This window comes from Lampris incognitus, chromosome 9 (genome assembly GCF_029633865.1).
Source record: "Lampris incognitus isolate fLamInc1 chromosome 9, fLamInc1.hap2, whole genome shotgun sequence".
Lineage (NCBI taxonomy): Eukaryota > Metazoa > Chordata > Actinopteri > Lampriformes > Lampridae > Lampris > Lampris incognitus.
In genome coordinates this window covers 12,489,119-12,505,486 of record NC_079219.1, presented here as the reverse complement: position 1 = coordinate 12,505,486, position 16,368 = coordinate 12,489,119, and the positions used below count along the sequence as shown (strand labels likewise).

General features: G+C 53.6%; 2 protein-coding genes across 2 annotated transcripts in view; one reads left to right on the top strand and one right to left on the bottom strand.

Moving 5' to 3' along the window:
- kirrel3l (kirre like nephrin family adhesion molecule 3, like) overlaps nucleotides 1–13,482 on the bottom strand; it is a 51,306-nt gene extending 37,824 nt beyond the window's left edge. Inside the window, exon 1 of the mRNA XM_056285905.1 lies at nucleotides 13,355–13,482. The gene's annotated coding sequence lies outside the window, so the exon portion shown is untranslated. The remainder of the gene's footprint in view (nucleotides 1–13,354) is intronic.
- The window catches only part of nphs1 (NPHS1 adhesion molecule, nephrin), a 155,998-nt gene continuing 143,115 nt past the window's right edge, over nucleotides 3,486–16,368 (top strand). Inside the window, exon 1 of the mRNA XM_056286173.1 lies at nucleotides 3,486–4,637. Within this exon, the coding sequence (XP_056142148.1) occupies nucleotides 3,486–4,637 (1,152 nt within the window). The remainder of the gene's footprint in view (nucleotides 4,638–16,368) is intronic.

The window sequence follows — 16,368 nt, the reverse complement described above, 5'->3', positions numbered from 1 at the left end:
GTCCTTTGGCGAAGCTGGCAGAATGCAAGTTCCATCTATTTCACAGAATGGACGGTTCTCTTTCCTCGCCACCGTCATGTGAGAGGCTTTGAAATTCCCAAAGTCTTTTTTTTTCCTTTTCTTCCCCCCCCCCCCTTTTTTTTTTTTAATCAAAGCTTGGGGAAATGAATCGGAGCCTCAGTTGTGATCCGAGCCTGGAGGTACGAAAGGGATCCACATGACCGCCGTCCATTTCCACACCATTACAGCAACAGTCATGGCTGTAATGGACTGAATTGGGCCATTGATTTCTCTCCAATGCACCCTCTCTTTTCACCCGAAAAACCAGTCTGGACCAGTTCTGAGACTCCCCACCTCCCCCTGCCCCCGCTCATTTAGCAGAATGTCACGCACGCAGACACTCGGCATGCAAAACTTTAACCTCGGCATAATAAAAGTCGTACACATACACATGTACACACACACACAACACACACACACACACACAAGCACGGTTGTGGGCTTGTGTTGTGTGCACACACACACACACACACACACACACACACACACACACACACACACACACACACACACACACACACACACACACACAATGTGTCCCGGTTAGAGTTCTGGGGAGAGAGACAAAGGAACGGGGGTTTAAATTGGTTTTTAAAGAACTGGCCGAGACAATCAGCGGGTCGACTCCAGCCTGTATAGTGTGTCAGAGCCCCGGCCGGAGAGACGGGGGCAGTTAGGCCGCGGTCTATAGACCGCTGAATGGCTAATCTAAAGTGTGACGGCTCCAGAACTCCCCTCCGGCCGGCCTGAATAGGCCTCCGAGGAGCGCCGACTAACCTCCATTCTTTGGTCAGCTGGTTTAACCAGCCCGCCATCAGGGGGCTTTACTGAAGGCCCATCCATCATTCCCCCGTGGTTTTTTTTTATATCCCTGGAAGACCGGTGACACACACCCAACTCACCAACAAGCAGATAATAAGAGTACGAGAGGGGGAAAACTAGAAAATAGTATATGTGCTAGCTTAGCCGACGCTAACCTAGCACGATCTTCATCCGCTCAGCAGTTTGCTTAAAATATCTCTCCACAGTGTGTTTTCTATGGGGCAGTTTTATCTTAGGGTGCAGTTTATTGGGGGGGGGGGTTCCCCCTTTTTTCTCCCCAGTTCTACCCAGCAATTACCCCCCACTCTTCCGAGCCGTCCGGTCGCTGCTCCACCCCCTCTGCCGATCTGGGGAGGGCCGCAGACTACCACATGCCTCCTCCAAACCATGTGGGGTCGCCGGCCGCTTCTTTTCACCTGACAGTGAGGAGTTTCGCCAGTAGGGGGACGTAGCACGTGGGAGGATCACGCTATTCCCCCAGCCCCCCCCCCGAACAGGCGCCCCGACCGACCAGAGGAGGCGCTAGTGCAGCGACCAGGACACACACCCACATCCGGCTTATCACGGGGATTCGAACCGGCGACAGACGCCAACCGGACGCCTCAGTGTACGGTTTTCGAACGCTTCCGTTTGTCTCTGGCGGGCATGGCCGTGTGTGCCTGCGGGGGGTCCGGCGTGTGCCGGTGCTGAGGTTTGACTCTGCCCGGGAGAGCAGGCCAGGTCTAGCCGTGACCTCCCACATAGAGGAGGAGGAGGAACCCTGGCAAACAAGCCACAACAAACAAGCTCCTGGAAGCACACGCTGCCTTTGATCTGCAGGAGCAGCGAGGATATCTGCCTTCCCATTTTCTCTCTCTCTCCTCTCTCTCTCTCCTCTCTCTCTCTCTCTCTCTCTCTCTCTCTCTCTCTCTCTCTCTCTCTCTCTCTCTCATGCCTTTTTCTCTGCCTCTCCCCAACGTTTCTTCGCATCTCCCTCCTCGCCCCTCCTGCTGGGCAGGTGTATTAAACGGGTGGGTATTCCGGCAGCACCGGGCTGCGCCTCAAAGTGCAGGCCGTGAAGAGGGCTTTTCTCTCCTCTCCTCTCATCTTTTATCCCTTCCATCTCGCCCTCTCTCTCTTTCACTTTCTCCTTTCCTTTCACTTTATCACCCTCAATCTCTCTGTCGTCTACTCCCCCCCCCCCAACATTTCAACATGCCCCTCTCTTTCGTCGCAGTCCCTCCACGCGAAAGGGAGAGGGCCGCGGCTTTCATCTGTGCCAACTGATCTGCACTCCTCCCCAGCCCGATCTCCCTCCCTGCATCTTCCCTCCGCCTTTTTGTCTATTTATCTATACGTCTAATTATGCTGTCTCACTTATGTAATTAGCCCACAAATAAATGGCTGCCTTAGCTTTGTCACCCAGCCCCCACCACCCCCACCCCCACCCCCCACCCCCCTCACCCCCACCCCTGCAAAATCCCTCCATTTGCAGGCACTGAGGAAAACAAATTATGGGGAACAATAGGTACAAATGGCTTCTGCACCAAACCACATGATGGATGCAGGCTGGGTACTCTGCATTTCATCCCCTCCGCTCTTCTCCTCTTTTTTCCTTTCCTTGCACATTCTCTCTCTCCGCTCACTCTCTCTCTCTCTCTCTTTCTCTCACTCACTCTCTCTCTCTCCCTCCCTCCCTCCCTCCCTCCCTCCATTATCTCCAAGTCTATATTTCTCTGTTTGGAAACAGGAGGATCTGAGGAGTCTCCAGCCCAGCAACCCTATCATTGTATGGCTGTATCATCTGTCTTCCCCTCTCGGCGCTGACACTATATTCACACTGACATTATATTAGTCGAGGTCTTCCTCCCATCTCCTCTTCCTCTCTCTCTCTCTCTCTCTCTCTCTCTCTCTCTCTCTCTCTCTCTCTCTCTCTCTCTCTCTCTCTCTCTCTCTCTCTCTCTCTTCTCTCTCTCTCTCTCCTCTCTCTCTCTCTCTCTCTCTCTCTCTCTCTCTCTCTCTTTCTCTCTCTCTCTCTCTCTCTCTCTCTATTGCTCTCTTGTGAAGTCTCTTTGATCTCTCTCTCTCTCTCTCTCTCCTCTCTCTCTCTCTCTCTCTCTCTCTCTCTCTCTCTCTCTCTCTCTCTCTCTCTATTGCTCTCTTGTGAAGTCTCTTGATCTCTCTCTCTCTCTCACCCACTCTCTGTCTCTCTGTCTTACTCTCTCTCCTCCTCTTCCTCCCCCTCCTCTGTTCTCCTTTTCTTTCATTTTCTCCCCTTTCTCTGTACTCCTCCTCTATCCCCCAGAGCCTCCCGTACACCACGACTGCAAAGCAAACGCCTGGACTCTCTAAAGCAAACAGCGAGCCTCCCCTGCCGGAGCCCCATCTGTGGCACGTTTAAGCAGGGAACAATCAGTCCCTCTCCCTCGTCCCCTCTCTAGCCTTCTGGGAGCCACAGCAGCAACGGGATGCCTCAGTGAGACGGGTGCAATGTGCTGGAACAATGGCTACTTCCTGCGGCGAGGGTGGGGGGTGGGGGGTGTGGGGGTGTTGGGGTTCACCCCGGCCAGACCGGGAAGCTCCCAGTAGTCTGCTCTTCCCGTCCTGGCCGCGGCTTCAGAGGAATGTGGCGGGGATCAGGAGCAGCCTGGGGCGACCGTCGACCAGAGATACCTTACCATCATCCAGGAAGCTTTCGGAGGAGGTTCCCCGCACCACCCTCTCAAACCTCCACATCCACCTTGCTTACCGCAGCCTCTCACACCCGCGCCACCCTCTCAAACTTCCACCTCCACCTTCCTTATCTCAGCCCTCTCACACCCGTACCACCCTCTCAAACCTTAACCTCCACCTTCCTTATCTCAGCCTCTCACACCCGTTCCACCCTCTCAAACCTTAACCTCCACCTTCCTTATCTCAGCCTCTCACACCCGTACCACCCTCTCAAACCTCCACCTTCCCTTACCGCAGCCTCTCACACCCGCACCACCCTCTCAAACCTCCACCTCCACCTTCCTTACTGCAGCCTCTCACACCCGCACCACCGTCTCAAACCTCCACCTTCCTTATCTCAGCCTTTCACACCCCGCACCACCCTCTCAAACCTCCACCTTTATTATCTCAGCCTCTCACACCTGTACCACCCTCTCAAACCTCCACCTCCCACCTTCCTTACCGCAGCCTCTCACACCCCGCACCACCCCTCTCAAACCTCCACCTGCACCTTCCTTACCGCAGCCTCTCACACCCCGCACCACCCTCTCAAACCTCCACCTTCCTTATCTCAGCGCTTTCACACCCGCACCACCCTCTCAAACCTCCACCTTTATTATCTCAGCCTCTCACACCTGTACCACCCTCTCAAACCTCCACCTCCACCTTCCTTATCTCAGCCTTTCACACCTGCACCACCCTCTCAAACCTCCACCTTTATTATCTCAGCCTCTCACACCTGTACCACCCTCTCAAACCTCAACCTCCACCTTCCTTACCTCAGCTTCTCACACCTGCGCCACCCTCTCAATCCTCCACCTCCACCTTCCTTACCGCAGCCTCTCACACCTGCGCCACCCTCTCAAGCCTCCACCTTCCTTACCGCCAGCCTCTCACACCCACGCCACCCTCTCAAACCTCCACCTTCCTTACCGCAGCCTTTCACACCCGCACCGCCCTCTCAAACCTCCACCTCCACCTTCCTTACCGCAGCCTCTCACACCCACACCACCCTCTCAAACCTCCACCTCCACCTTCCTTACCTCAGCTTCTCACACACGCACGTCTGCATACCTACTCACACACCCCCACACACTCACACACACACCTGTATCAATTAGGTGCAGCAAATGTACACCTGAGTTCACCTGTTGAGCCCGAGGCGTTGAAGCGTCGGCCTTCTTTCAGTGCTGCCCAGACTCTCGGTCTGTTACACCTGCCTTATTCTGTCACCTCTGCCATGCCGCAAGAAGAACAGCGGGCTTAGCTTACACCAATAACACAAGCATATCCATTACACGTAATGCTAGGCTCCTGGCAGTAAATCCCTTTGGACCCCCCCCCTCCTCCTCCCACCACCCACCTCCCTTTGCTTTCTTTCTTTCTTTCGCCCTCCTGTTTGCTCCTTGTGCTGATTCCACTGAAAGTTGCGGTATTGGCTTTTTTGTTTTGGCCAAACACAGTGGGAGGAAGATAGACTCTATTCCCCCTACCGGTAACCCCACCCGCCACCTCACCACCCCTTACTCCTTGGCAGTTCTTCACATCTCCAGCCGGCTCAATAACATTAACATGTTCTGCCATTGAGGGAGCTGCACTTAAAAGGTGGATCGATGCGGGTTGACTGACGTCGCTCAGTTGAGAGCAAATTGGCCGGCTTTACTCGAGGCCTCCCTCGGCGCCTCTCAAAGTCACGCCCGACAGTCATGCTCAAAATTTCTCGCAGGGAAAAAGTTAAAAAAAATTTGAAATAAAAAGAAGTTGCTACACTTTCTTTTTTCTTTTTTTTATTATTCCAGCCCTCTCCTCCCCCAATCAGAACAGAGCATCCTTTCGCAGTGACTAAGAAGAGGAGGAGACGGAGATGCGGCCTCCCCGCAGCCCACCCCACTATTTCGGTTAACGGTTGAGTCACTAGCACAATATTAGCCCAGGCACACCAGGACGTCTGGACTGGCAGGAAGGAGAGAGACCAAAAACAAGATGAAGGAGGTGGTGGTGGTGGTGGTGGGGGGGGGGTCTCGGACCTGAGGAGGGGTGCGGTACAGCAGTATTTCCTCGCTCAACAACGTGCACGGATCCGCTTAGCTAATAAAATGTGCAGCAGGCAGACAGAAAGGCAGGCAGGCAGGCAGGCAGGCGGGCAGGCAGGCAGACAGACAGGCAGGCAGACAGACAGGCAAGCCCTTGTTTCCTCGACTGTGTTTTACCCCCAGTCGGCAGAGGAGATGACATGTCTGCAGCATCATTAATTAGACAGCTGAGCTTTGACTAATCGCTCCAGAAAGGGCACACAGCCCTGAAGATGGCAAACACTCATCTCAGCCTACCGTCTGCCCCCGTGTCTGTGCCCTTGACCTGTGTGTGTGTGTGTGTGTGTGTGTGTGTGTGTGTGTGTGTGTGTGTGTGTGTGTGTGTGTGTGTGTGTGTGTGTGTGTGTGTGTGTGTGTGTGTGTGTGTGTGTGTGTGTGTGTGTGGATACCAGGTTTTTCTCACCCTAATGCGGACCAAATCTCCCCATTAGGATAGAAAAACCTGAAACCACCTACCTTATGGGGACGTTTAAGGTTAGAATTAGGATTAGGTTAAAGTTAGGTTAGGTTAAGGGTTAAAGGCTAGGCAGGTAGTTATGATGGTTAAGGTAAGGGTTAAGGGTTAAGATTAGGGTAAGGGTTAAGGTTAGGGTAAGGGTTGAGGTTAGGGTAAGGGTTAAGGTTAGGCACGTAGTTATGATGGTAAAGGTTAGGGTTAAGGGCTGGAGTTAGGTTAAGGGTAAGGGTTGAGATTAGGGTAAGGGTTAAAGGTTAGGCAGGTAGTTATGATGGTTGAGATTAGGGTAAGGGTTAAGATTAGGCACGTAGTTATGATGGTTGAGGTTAGGGTTAAAGGCTGGTGTTAGGTTAAGGGTTAAGGTTAGGGTGAGGGTTGAGGTAAGGGTTAAGGTTAGGCACGTAGTTATGATGGTTAAGGTAAGGGTTAAGGGTTAAGATTAGGGTAAGGGTTAAGGTTAGGGTAAGGGTTGAGGTTAGGGTAAGGGTTAAGGTTAGGCACGTAGTTATGATGGTAAAGGTTAGGGTTAAGGGCTGGAGTTAGGTTAAGGGTAAGGGTTGAGATTAGGGTAAGGGTTAAAGGTTAGGCAGGTAGTTATGATGGTTGAGATTAGGGTAAGGGTTAAGATTAGGCACGTAGTTATGATGGTTGAGGCTAGGGTTAAAGGCTGGGGTTAGGTTAAGGGTTAAGGTGAGGGTTGAGGTAAGGGTAAGGGTTAAGGTTAGGCACGTAGTTATGATGGTTAAGGTTAGGGTTAAGGGTTAAGGTAAGGGTAAGGGTTAAAGCTTAGGCACGTAGTTATGATGGTTAAGGTTAGGGTTAAGGGCTGGGGTTAGGTTAAGGGTTGAGGTTAGGGTTAAGGTAAGGGTAAGGGTTAAAGCTTAGGCACGTAGTTATGATGGTTAAGGTTAGGGTTAAGGGCTGGGGTTAGGTTAAGGGTTGAGGTTAGGGTAAGGGTAAGGGTTAAGGTTAGGCACGTAGTTATGATGGTTAAGGTTAGGGTTAAGGTAAGGGTAAGCGTTAAAGCTTAGGCAGGTAGTTATGATGGTTAAGGTTAGGGTTAAGGATAGGGTAAGGGTTAAAGGTTAGGCAGGTAGTTATGATGGTTAAGGTTAGGGTTAAGGATAGGGTAAGGGTTAAAGGTTAGGCAGGTAGTTATGATGGTTAAGGTTAGGGTTAAGGTTAGGGTAAGGGTAAGGGTTAAGGGTTAGGCAGGTAGCTATGATGGTTAAGGTTAGGGTTAAGGTAAGGGTAAGGGTTAAAGGTTAGGCAGGTAGTTATGATGGTTAAGGTTAGGGTAAGGGTTAAAGGTTAGGCAGGTAGTTATGATGGTTAAGGTTAGGGTAAGGGTAAGGGTTAAAGGTTAGGCAGGTAGTTATGATGGTTAGGGTTAAGGGCTAGGGAATGAATGTAGTCAGTGAGGGGTCCCCACAAGTATAGGTTTGCGAGTGCGTGTGCGTGTGTGCGTGCGAGCAACCCAGTTTAAGGCGTTGCTTCGTTGTGGCCGAGTCACGTGCGGGCGGGGGGGGGACGGGGGGACGGGGGGGGGGCGTCCGTGCAGCGTTTCCCAGAGCAACCCTCATATGACCACCTAACATTTAGGATCTTCCACTCAGCGGGTAAACAAACTCCCTGCCGGGAGAAGAAAAAGAGGAGCAAGATTAATAAACATATGCAGTTGAAGAAATGCAGTCTGATGGAGTCCGTAAGTGATTTCCACCCCCCCTCCTCCTCCCCTCCTCCCCTCCTCCTCCCCGAGTCCTTCCACAGCTGCCAGAATACTCCTGCAACGAGGCTATCTTTATTAAGGAGCGCGGCTGCAGGAGATAACGCGGGGCAGATATTGCTGCAACGCAGAAGATGAATTTCAATTTGCTGTTGGTTTCTCTGTCATGGCACGAGATATGAAATCCTTGTCTCGCGGGGCGGGAATTGATTGGAAAATAAGAATGAATGTGTGTTCTGGTATGTTGGAATTTTTTTCCTCCTTTTCCGGTGCGCCGTGGGCTTCCTGGCTTAGCGTCTTGTGAAGCGGTGATACATCTCTCTAGAAGGATGTGACACTTCGTTTTGGGGAAGAGGGGGGCAGGAGGAGGGGGGGGGGACGCAACCCTGGTCCGTCTTAAAATAGCTGCTACTGTATAAATACGACTCCTTCCCTCGGGGGTGCTATTTTAATGATTTGCACAGAATTAATCGCAGGTTCCTCCTCCTCCTCCCCTCCGTTATTCCCTTCATTCCCCGTGTTTGCGGAGGAAAACCGTAAAAGTATAAACAAAGTTCGTGCGTGCCCCCCCCCCCCCCCGCGCCGCCAGTCAGCGTGCTGATGATCCAGCCCGGCGTCCCCTGGCCGGGGAGGAAGACAAGGACGAGGACGAGGAGGAGGAGGACTCAAGGCCGGGGCAGGAAGCTGACACGGCCTCCTTCATTGTCCCGATCCTCATCGTTTCCTCCCTGGCTCCCGAGTCTGCCCCAGAGGAAGGCAGGGCGAGGATGTGCAAGGGCAGACAGACACGAGGAGAAAGGATAAGGTGGGGAGCGGGGGTGAGGAGCTGGGTGGGGTGCTGGGTGGGGGTAGAAAATAGGGCTGGAAGTTGCTGAGTGTAACCTCCAAAGTTTCTTCTTCTTCTTCTTCTTCTTCTTCTTCTTCTTCTTCTTCTTCTTCTTCTTCTTCTTCTTCTTCCTGGCCCTACTGGGCCCTCGCGCGTCGGGCCGCTGAGCACATGCACTGAACCCGCGAGCTGCTGATAACCAAGCCCGCGGACACACGGCCACGTTCTGCATCTGGCTTTACTCGTATGGCAAAGCTGATTAGAGAGGAGCAGCATTGTGAAGCCCCATTGTTCCTCCCCCCCTCCCTCCAGTCTCTCCTACGACACACAGCAGCGAGTGGCTGTTTGCTTGGGGAAGGGGTGAGGGGGGGGCAAAGGGCTCTGTTTGTGTAGGGGGCAAGGAGGAGGATGATGGTATGTGTGCGTGCTTGACGTGTCTCGGTGACGGGAGGAGGCAGCACGCCATTGGCGGAGAGCCTCCGCCGCCGTCCGCGTGTTTGTTTTTGAGGCTGCTGGGGGTTTTTACGACCCGGTGATGACCGGGTGATTTGCGAGGGGGAAAACGCTGGGCTGGGAGGAAGAGAGAAAGATGATGAACTGATTTAATTTACTGAGTGTGTTTGCTTAATTGACTTAATTGAATTGGGGTTTGGTTGGAAATGGTTGGGGGGGAGGAGGAGGAGGGGGGCGGATATGACTCGAGGAGGCTGAAGAGTCGAGATTTGGACAAACACCTCGTGCAGATCTCGGGCCCCCCGTTACGTGCAGCTTTCTGCTGTAAATAAAACTGACCTTTGCATTTGATTTGCGGCCGCTAGTGGATCGAGAAAATCCAGAAACCTATATATATTATATATATATATATATATATATATATATATATATATATATGTGTGTGTGTGTGTGTGTGTGTGTGTGTGTGTGTGTGTGTGTGTGTGTGTACACTACAGCTCCCTGGCGGTGAGCCCGTTTCAGGCGGCGTGGAGAGGGAATCAAAGTAGGCCAAAATCCATCCATATCTTCGCCACAAGTATGTCTTCTAAATAATGCAAGACACTTCTGTTCAAGAGAGATTCTGCTGTCTCTGCACAATTGTGCACCCTGTCTAACACTCCTCACCGGCTGACTGGGGCTCCTGCCTCCAAACTCTCCCTCTCCCTCTCTCTCTCCCTCCCTCTCTCTCTCCCTCCCCCTCTCCCTCCCTCCCTCTCGCCCTCCCTCTCTTTCTCTCTCTCTCTCTCCCTCTCTCCCTCTCCCTCCCTCTCTCTCTCTCTCTCTCTCCCTCTCCCTATCCCTCTCTCTGTGTCTCCCCCCCTCCCTCTCTCCCTCTCTCTCTCCCTCCCCCCCTCCCTCTCTCATAGAGGCATACAGAGGGAGAGAAAGGACGAGAAACGCATGTAAGGAGAGGGGGGAAAGTGGGGTGGAAATAAAAGTGAAAAGAGATAAAGTGCGCCCGGGTCTTTTTGCGTGCGCGCCGGCGCGCGGCGTGCGCGCAGGAGCAGGACAAATAGGAGGCAGAAAAGGTTAATGATGCTCCACGGTATTCCCCGGCGTCCTCCCGCTGCTCGTCAACTTAATCATCGGGATGAATTGACACATAAGAGTCCGACCGCTGTAACAGCTCCCCGAGCCCCCCACCCCCCGCCCCGCCACCACCCCCCTAGCCCTCACAACTCGGTGTCATCATCGTCGTCCGGCCTGCCTCCCTCAGCAAAAATTCAAAGAGCGGCAGTTCATGAAATATGCACAGACGCCTAAAACAAACGGCTCGAGCCACGCTGCCGCTGTGTCCAGAGCCATATCTCTGCTGCGCGAGGGGAGGACAGATCCCCGTTAATGGCAACAAGGGAGGGGGGGACGGTGTCGCGAGGGAAGAGCTTGAGCAACTCCCTCTTTTCTTAAGGTGTAGTGTCAGTTCCCCCCCCCCTCTCTCCTACTATGTGTGTGTATACGTGCGTGCACTTGTGTGTGTGCGCGCGCGTGTGTGTGTGTGTGTGTGTGTGTGTGTGTGTGTGTGTGTGTGTGCGTGCGGATAGCAGCCCATGGTGAAAGTGTGTAAGCCACCTCTACCCCCATTAGGGGAAGACTGTGAGTGAGGCTCACATGTTCCCATGGCCCATAATCACACCCCCCCCCCCCAATCTGGGGAAAGGGAGGTGGAGGAAGGAGGAAGGCATCCAGGGCGGCGCTCTCCGGTGAGAAGTGGAGCGGTGACACGACGTGAGAAGGAGGGAGAGGAACTTGTAATCTCAGCTCACAGCCTTTGAACTTGGCCTGCGGAGACACCAGCGACCCCAAGCTAAAGGTTCCAAAAAGAAGAAGAAGAAGAGCTCACTGAAGATTACTCGGAATACTGATGCGGAGTGGAATCCAATCCCACTGGGAGGCAAGGGGACATTCCAAGAAAGTAAATTATGGAAGTTGCCAGGGGCTCCATACATATGGATGTGCGCTAATTCCACAGTGAAGTCACGCCGTTGCCAAATTGCTGCGTTTCAAGCACAATAACGTTTATACGCCTGGTCAAGTCGGTCATCGGCGCCTCCGTGCAAGATGGCGGGGCGAGGGGGGAGCTGGGGGTCTCCGAGGTTGTAATTAGGACAGCTTAGAAGTTGCTTCTTCATTATTTGCGTTCGTGTGTGTGTGTGTGTGGGGGGGGAGGATCGGAGACAGCATATGAGAGGGGAATTACAGTGTGCGCACGTGTTTGTGTGTGCGCGTGCGAATTGGGGTGGGTGTTTCTGGGAACCATGCTGTCTGTCTGCAGCCCCTCCTCATCCAGCTGTTGCAAGTCTGTCAAAAAAAAAGGGTAGTGGTCTGGTTGTGTGTGCTGCAACCCCCCCTCCCCCCACCCCACCCCAGGCCCGGATAATTACAAACCCATGTGGGGCTGGGACACAAGGTAAGGGTATTACTCACAACCGGCGACGGCTGTACGCGCCGCGCCACCGGTGATCTTACAAAGATCCAGTACCGCTGCGGGTAAAACGCCTGTAACGCAGTTCCCCTACTCAGGACCCCGCCTGCTACCGGGGTCTCTGCCTGTGCACATTTAACGACACGCCGGTCTGCGCCGGCGGAGATGGGGTTTTAACATGCGTGACGTCGCTTCCTGTCTGCGCTGCCCCGAGAAAGTTTGCCAGTGAGCATACACCGAGAGAGGAGTAGATAGACCTGATGGTCTCTCCTCCTGTGAAGCGGGGAGTGTGAGAAATCAGCCCTGCTGGGGAAAAGTGGAGGGTTGCTTCTAATCCATCACGATATTTAATGTGCTGAAATGAGAGCGAGGAAAAAGCAGCGCCGACAAAGAGTAGAGTCATAACCAGGACTGAATTATAGGGCATAATACCAATTACCGGAAGATGATAAATCGTTTCCCTTTATTGCGCTGCCTCGTTTCTGCGGTATTTCAGCTTATCGTCGGAGTGTGCCGCCGTCCAGCCAACAGCATGTAGCAGTGGTAATGAGAGATGAGATTCATCATGTCTGGGGGCATCCTTCGGATCCACTGGCGTGCATTAATGGCATGCATCCGTGCAGCAGTGCTGATCACTTAAACACCTACAGGACTGCTATCACATTTAGAATATAGAGAAATATCGATCTATCCACCCATCTATCTATCTATCTATCTATCTATCTATCTATCTATCTATCTATCTATCTATCTATCTATCTATCTATCTATCTATCTATCTATCTATCTATCTATCTATCTATCTATCTATCTATCTATCTATCTATCATCCCCCGTCCCTCTCAGACACGCACATAGGCGAGCGCGCCCCCAGTGGGCTGTTAGACCACACATCTCTGCTTGTCGTGACGGTGTGCACCTCTTTCTCCTCCTCCGTCTCTCTCTCTTCACCCGAACCTGCGCGTCTGCTGAACGTCCGTGTCGTTATTCCAGCTTTTCCTCAAGTCTCCGGCTCAACGCTTCATTTTGAGACAGACGCCCGACAGCAGGATAAGCGGTTTGGATGATGGATGGACGGACGGACAAATAAAGTGGCTTTTGGCAAACTTCTCTGAGAGAGGGAGAGGGGGAGAGAGGGAGAGAGGGAGAGAGGGAGAGAGAGAGAGAGGTGCGGAGTTCACACGGCCCCTGTTCGCAACAGTTGTGCGTCGCTGTGTTATCCCAGCCAGCTCTCGCGCCCATCCTCATAGTAAAACAAGGCGCGATTCAAAATCAACGGAGCACGCGAACGCGCGTCTGCAAATACACACTTTCACGCTCACACACACACGCTCACAAACACACACACACAGACACTAAGACGCGTGCACGCGCATTTCCGTCTAAAAGACATGGGCTGCGCCTTCAGGTGCAAAACCCAGAGAAGTTGAACTTTTCCCCGTGCGCCCAGCATAACCAACCGCATGCCGACCCGCGAAGGTCTGATCCATACAACACAACACAACGCGCGCGCGCGCACACGCACACGCGGCATCCAGGATTTGCGCAGTACCATCCCGCCGGTGCCTCGTGTCTGTGCGCCATTAAAACCGAGCCCCTCCAGCAGCGGAGCGGCCGGGAGTCGCGGCACCAGGTTGGAGCACTGCGGTATCTGCCTCCTACGGCGCACCGGGCTGCGTGGCGCAGCGCGCCTGCACCGAGTGCGGACCGTCCCCCCCATCAACACACCTGCCATGGCCGCACAAAAGAAAGCCCGACTTACCTGTTACCATAAGGCAAAGGAGGGGGAGGCTAGCTGCAGACATCGTATCCGCTTCGGTGGCTGGTGGCGACCGGGTTCTGCTGCGGCTGCGAGTGAAGAATTGAGCCGCTCCGTGCCGTGCCGTGCCGTGCCGGAGCCGGAGCCGGAGCCGGTCCACCTCGGTATGAGATATATATTCACCGGACGAGCGCGCTGGGAGAGCCGGCTGTAAAATCACCCAGTTTCCAACGAGATGTTCCGCTATGGCCCCCCAAAACAAACACCCCACACTCTCGCACTGTCAGTCAGCGGCGGCTCTCCATAGTTAACAACTTTCCCCGCCGGAGTTGCGTCAGCATCCTCCCCAGTCGCCTTCCCGCGGGGGTTTCAGTCTCGGTCACTTAGCCGGAAAGTCCGCGAGTGAATCAGACGTCTGTGCTCTGTGGGCGAGTGGAAAGGTTTTGTCCACGATCCTCCGGGCAGGCTGCGCCGGGAAGAAACGGTCTTACCACTACCACCACCTCCACCTCCTCCACCACCTCCTCCACCTCGGCGGTGCGCAGCGATAAACCCGGCGAAGTTGCCTCGTACCCTCGGCTGGAGTCTCACGCTGTTTGTGCACTGCAGGACGCTCACACACGCACACACGCACACATGCACACACACACGCTCTGTCTGTCCCTCTGTCTGTCTCCCTGTCTGTCTCTCTGTCTGTCTCTCTGTCTCTCTGTCTGTCTCTCTGTCTCTCTGTCTGTCTCTCTGTCTCTCTGTCTGTCTCTCTGTCTCTCTGTCTCTCTGCACCGCCTTGTGTTTCTTCTCTCCGCGTTAGTTCTCGCTGCCGTGTGGTAAAGGGAAATGCGCAGTGACAGTCTCCTGTTCGGGGTACATCAAATCTGAAGCCCCCTCTCTCATTCAGAGAGCGCTCAGCTCCTCGCAAGGGGGAGGGGGGGCTCACTGGCCTCCGCCTCCAGGAGACGGCTATTGGCTGAACAGGCGTTTTGGGGTGGGTATGAAAAAAAAACCCCAGTGTTTGTTATTTTATTTTTCCTCCAGGAGTTAAATCAATGCCCTGTTTTATTTTTGGGGTGGAATAGTCCACTTTGTGACGCGAGTCATTCACCCGCAGGTAAACCATGACGAGTGAAGACCAGCAGGACCGTCGGCTACGGCCAAGCGGATCATGCAGATCACATCATACACGGTTCAGATCGAGTCACCAAACAAAAAAGCTGCCTGTTTATGACGTGAACTCAGAGATTACGTCACACCGTGGCTAACTGTGGGCTGCGGTGGCCATTAAAACTAATCAACTGGCAAAGACTAATGATCCTACACCACCTACAGGCGGGGTTTTTTTTCTTCCGGAGATGAAAGCCGCCTGCTACCCTGCGCTCCGTCGCGAGGCTGCTCCTCTTGGTGGTGTTAATGAATTATTCAACCATCTATTGATCAGCCGCGTGACATGCGCCGCAGTCAACGGGTTAACCAGTCCTCACTGAGCGTCGGGCCGGGCAGCTGTTTCAGCGGACGTGCTCCGCGGGCTCCTCCAGGTGCGCCGCCGACACCCAGAGGGGTGACAAATTCCCCAGAGAGCTCTGGACTCGGATCTAGCACGCATGGAGTCCACAATAAAGGAGGAGTCCTTTTTTTCACAGAGGAGTCTTTTTCTTTCTCTTTTTTTTCTACATTTAGGGGTGTGTAATTACGTCTCTCCTCTCTTTAGGGTCCCCCCCCCCCCAGCAGTTTCCAAACTCGGGGGCTGGACTCCCTGTTTATTGCCTCCCTGCACTGCAAACATAAGCGTCCCCCGCCAGTAAACACGTGTTGATTGGAGGAACAGCTTGCACAGCTGTGAGGCTAACCTGGGTGAGAGGGAGCGCGAGCGCATGTGTAAATGAGTTTGGTGCTGGCACGCGGGCGCGTGCGCGTGAAACCAACAATCTGCAAGCGAAGGCGGCGGCGGCGGGGGGGGAGGAGGAGGGGCTGGTGTGTGAGCACTAAACCAGTGGGGCGCTCGCACCAGTTGTGCCGCGATAATAAACCCCCCCCCCGTCCTTTGTGTAAAGTCTGTCACCTGGTCGAGCGCGGGGACTGGACTGCGCGGTCCCCCACGGCTCCGGCAGATGGACGCACCGATGATGCGCGCGCCCCGAACCCGTCTCCGCCAGCACCCTTAATCACGCCGGCCTCTGCGCTACCGGATGAAGGGCGCCCGTGCTCCCCGAGCTTTCGAGCGTGTGCATAATTTATAAATGAAAAGAGGATTTTTCAGCTGTGGGTTTATTAATAATAAATACAGTTTGATATTTACTAAACTGTTCGGAGAGAGAAAGGGGGTGACAGTTAAGACGTCGTTTGCATGGTAATGGCGAGGAGATTATAAATAAAGCATGAAGCGGGGATATATGGAAATGTGATTCGCGCGGGGGGGGGGGGCGGAGGGGGGGTGAGAATAATTTAACAAAATATTATCCCGGTCCCTCTTTGACCCCGGGGTCAGCTAAGAAAAAAGAAACGTCACGGACGTGTCCGCCGTGTGGTCGGGAAGCGGCTCGAACACGGAGTCGAGGAAAAAGGATTCACACTGACACCGGCCGCGTGTTTAGTTGGGATGAATATTAAGCTGAATAAAACCCACCTCATTATCTAGCAAAGCAGAAGAAACACCGCCCCCCCCCTCCTCAAAAGTGAGCTCTGTAAGAAGTGGTTGAGGAATGCGGGTTTTTTGGTTTTTGCTTGGTGTAAAAACCCGGCAGCGCGTTCGCATGACGTCACCGCGCTGCTATCGATCCTGTTAGGAGCGTCCCCGCGTGAGTCTCCGCTCCCCCGTGTGCGTCTTTATCAGCGTTCATCTGTGATGATGAACTGGGTATTGGGATTTGAAATGCAGCGCAGAAAGCCGATTAAGACGAACACGCATGCGCGCCCTGTTCGGTCCGTGGCGTTTTGGTTCCTCCTCCACCTCCTCCTCCTGCTCCATGGGCCCGTCTGGGACTTAGCGCTGCCATCCATATGAAGAATATTACAAGTGCTTT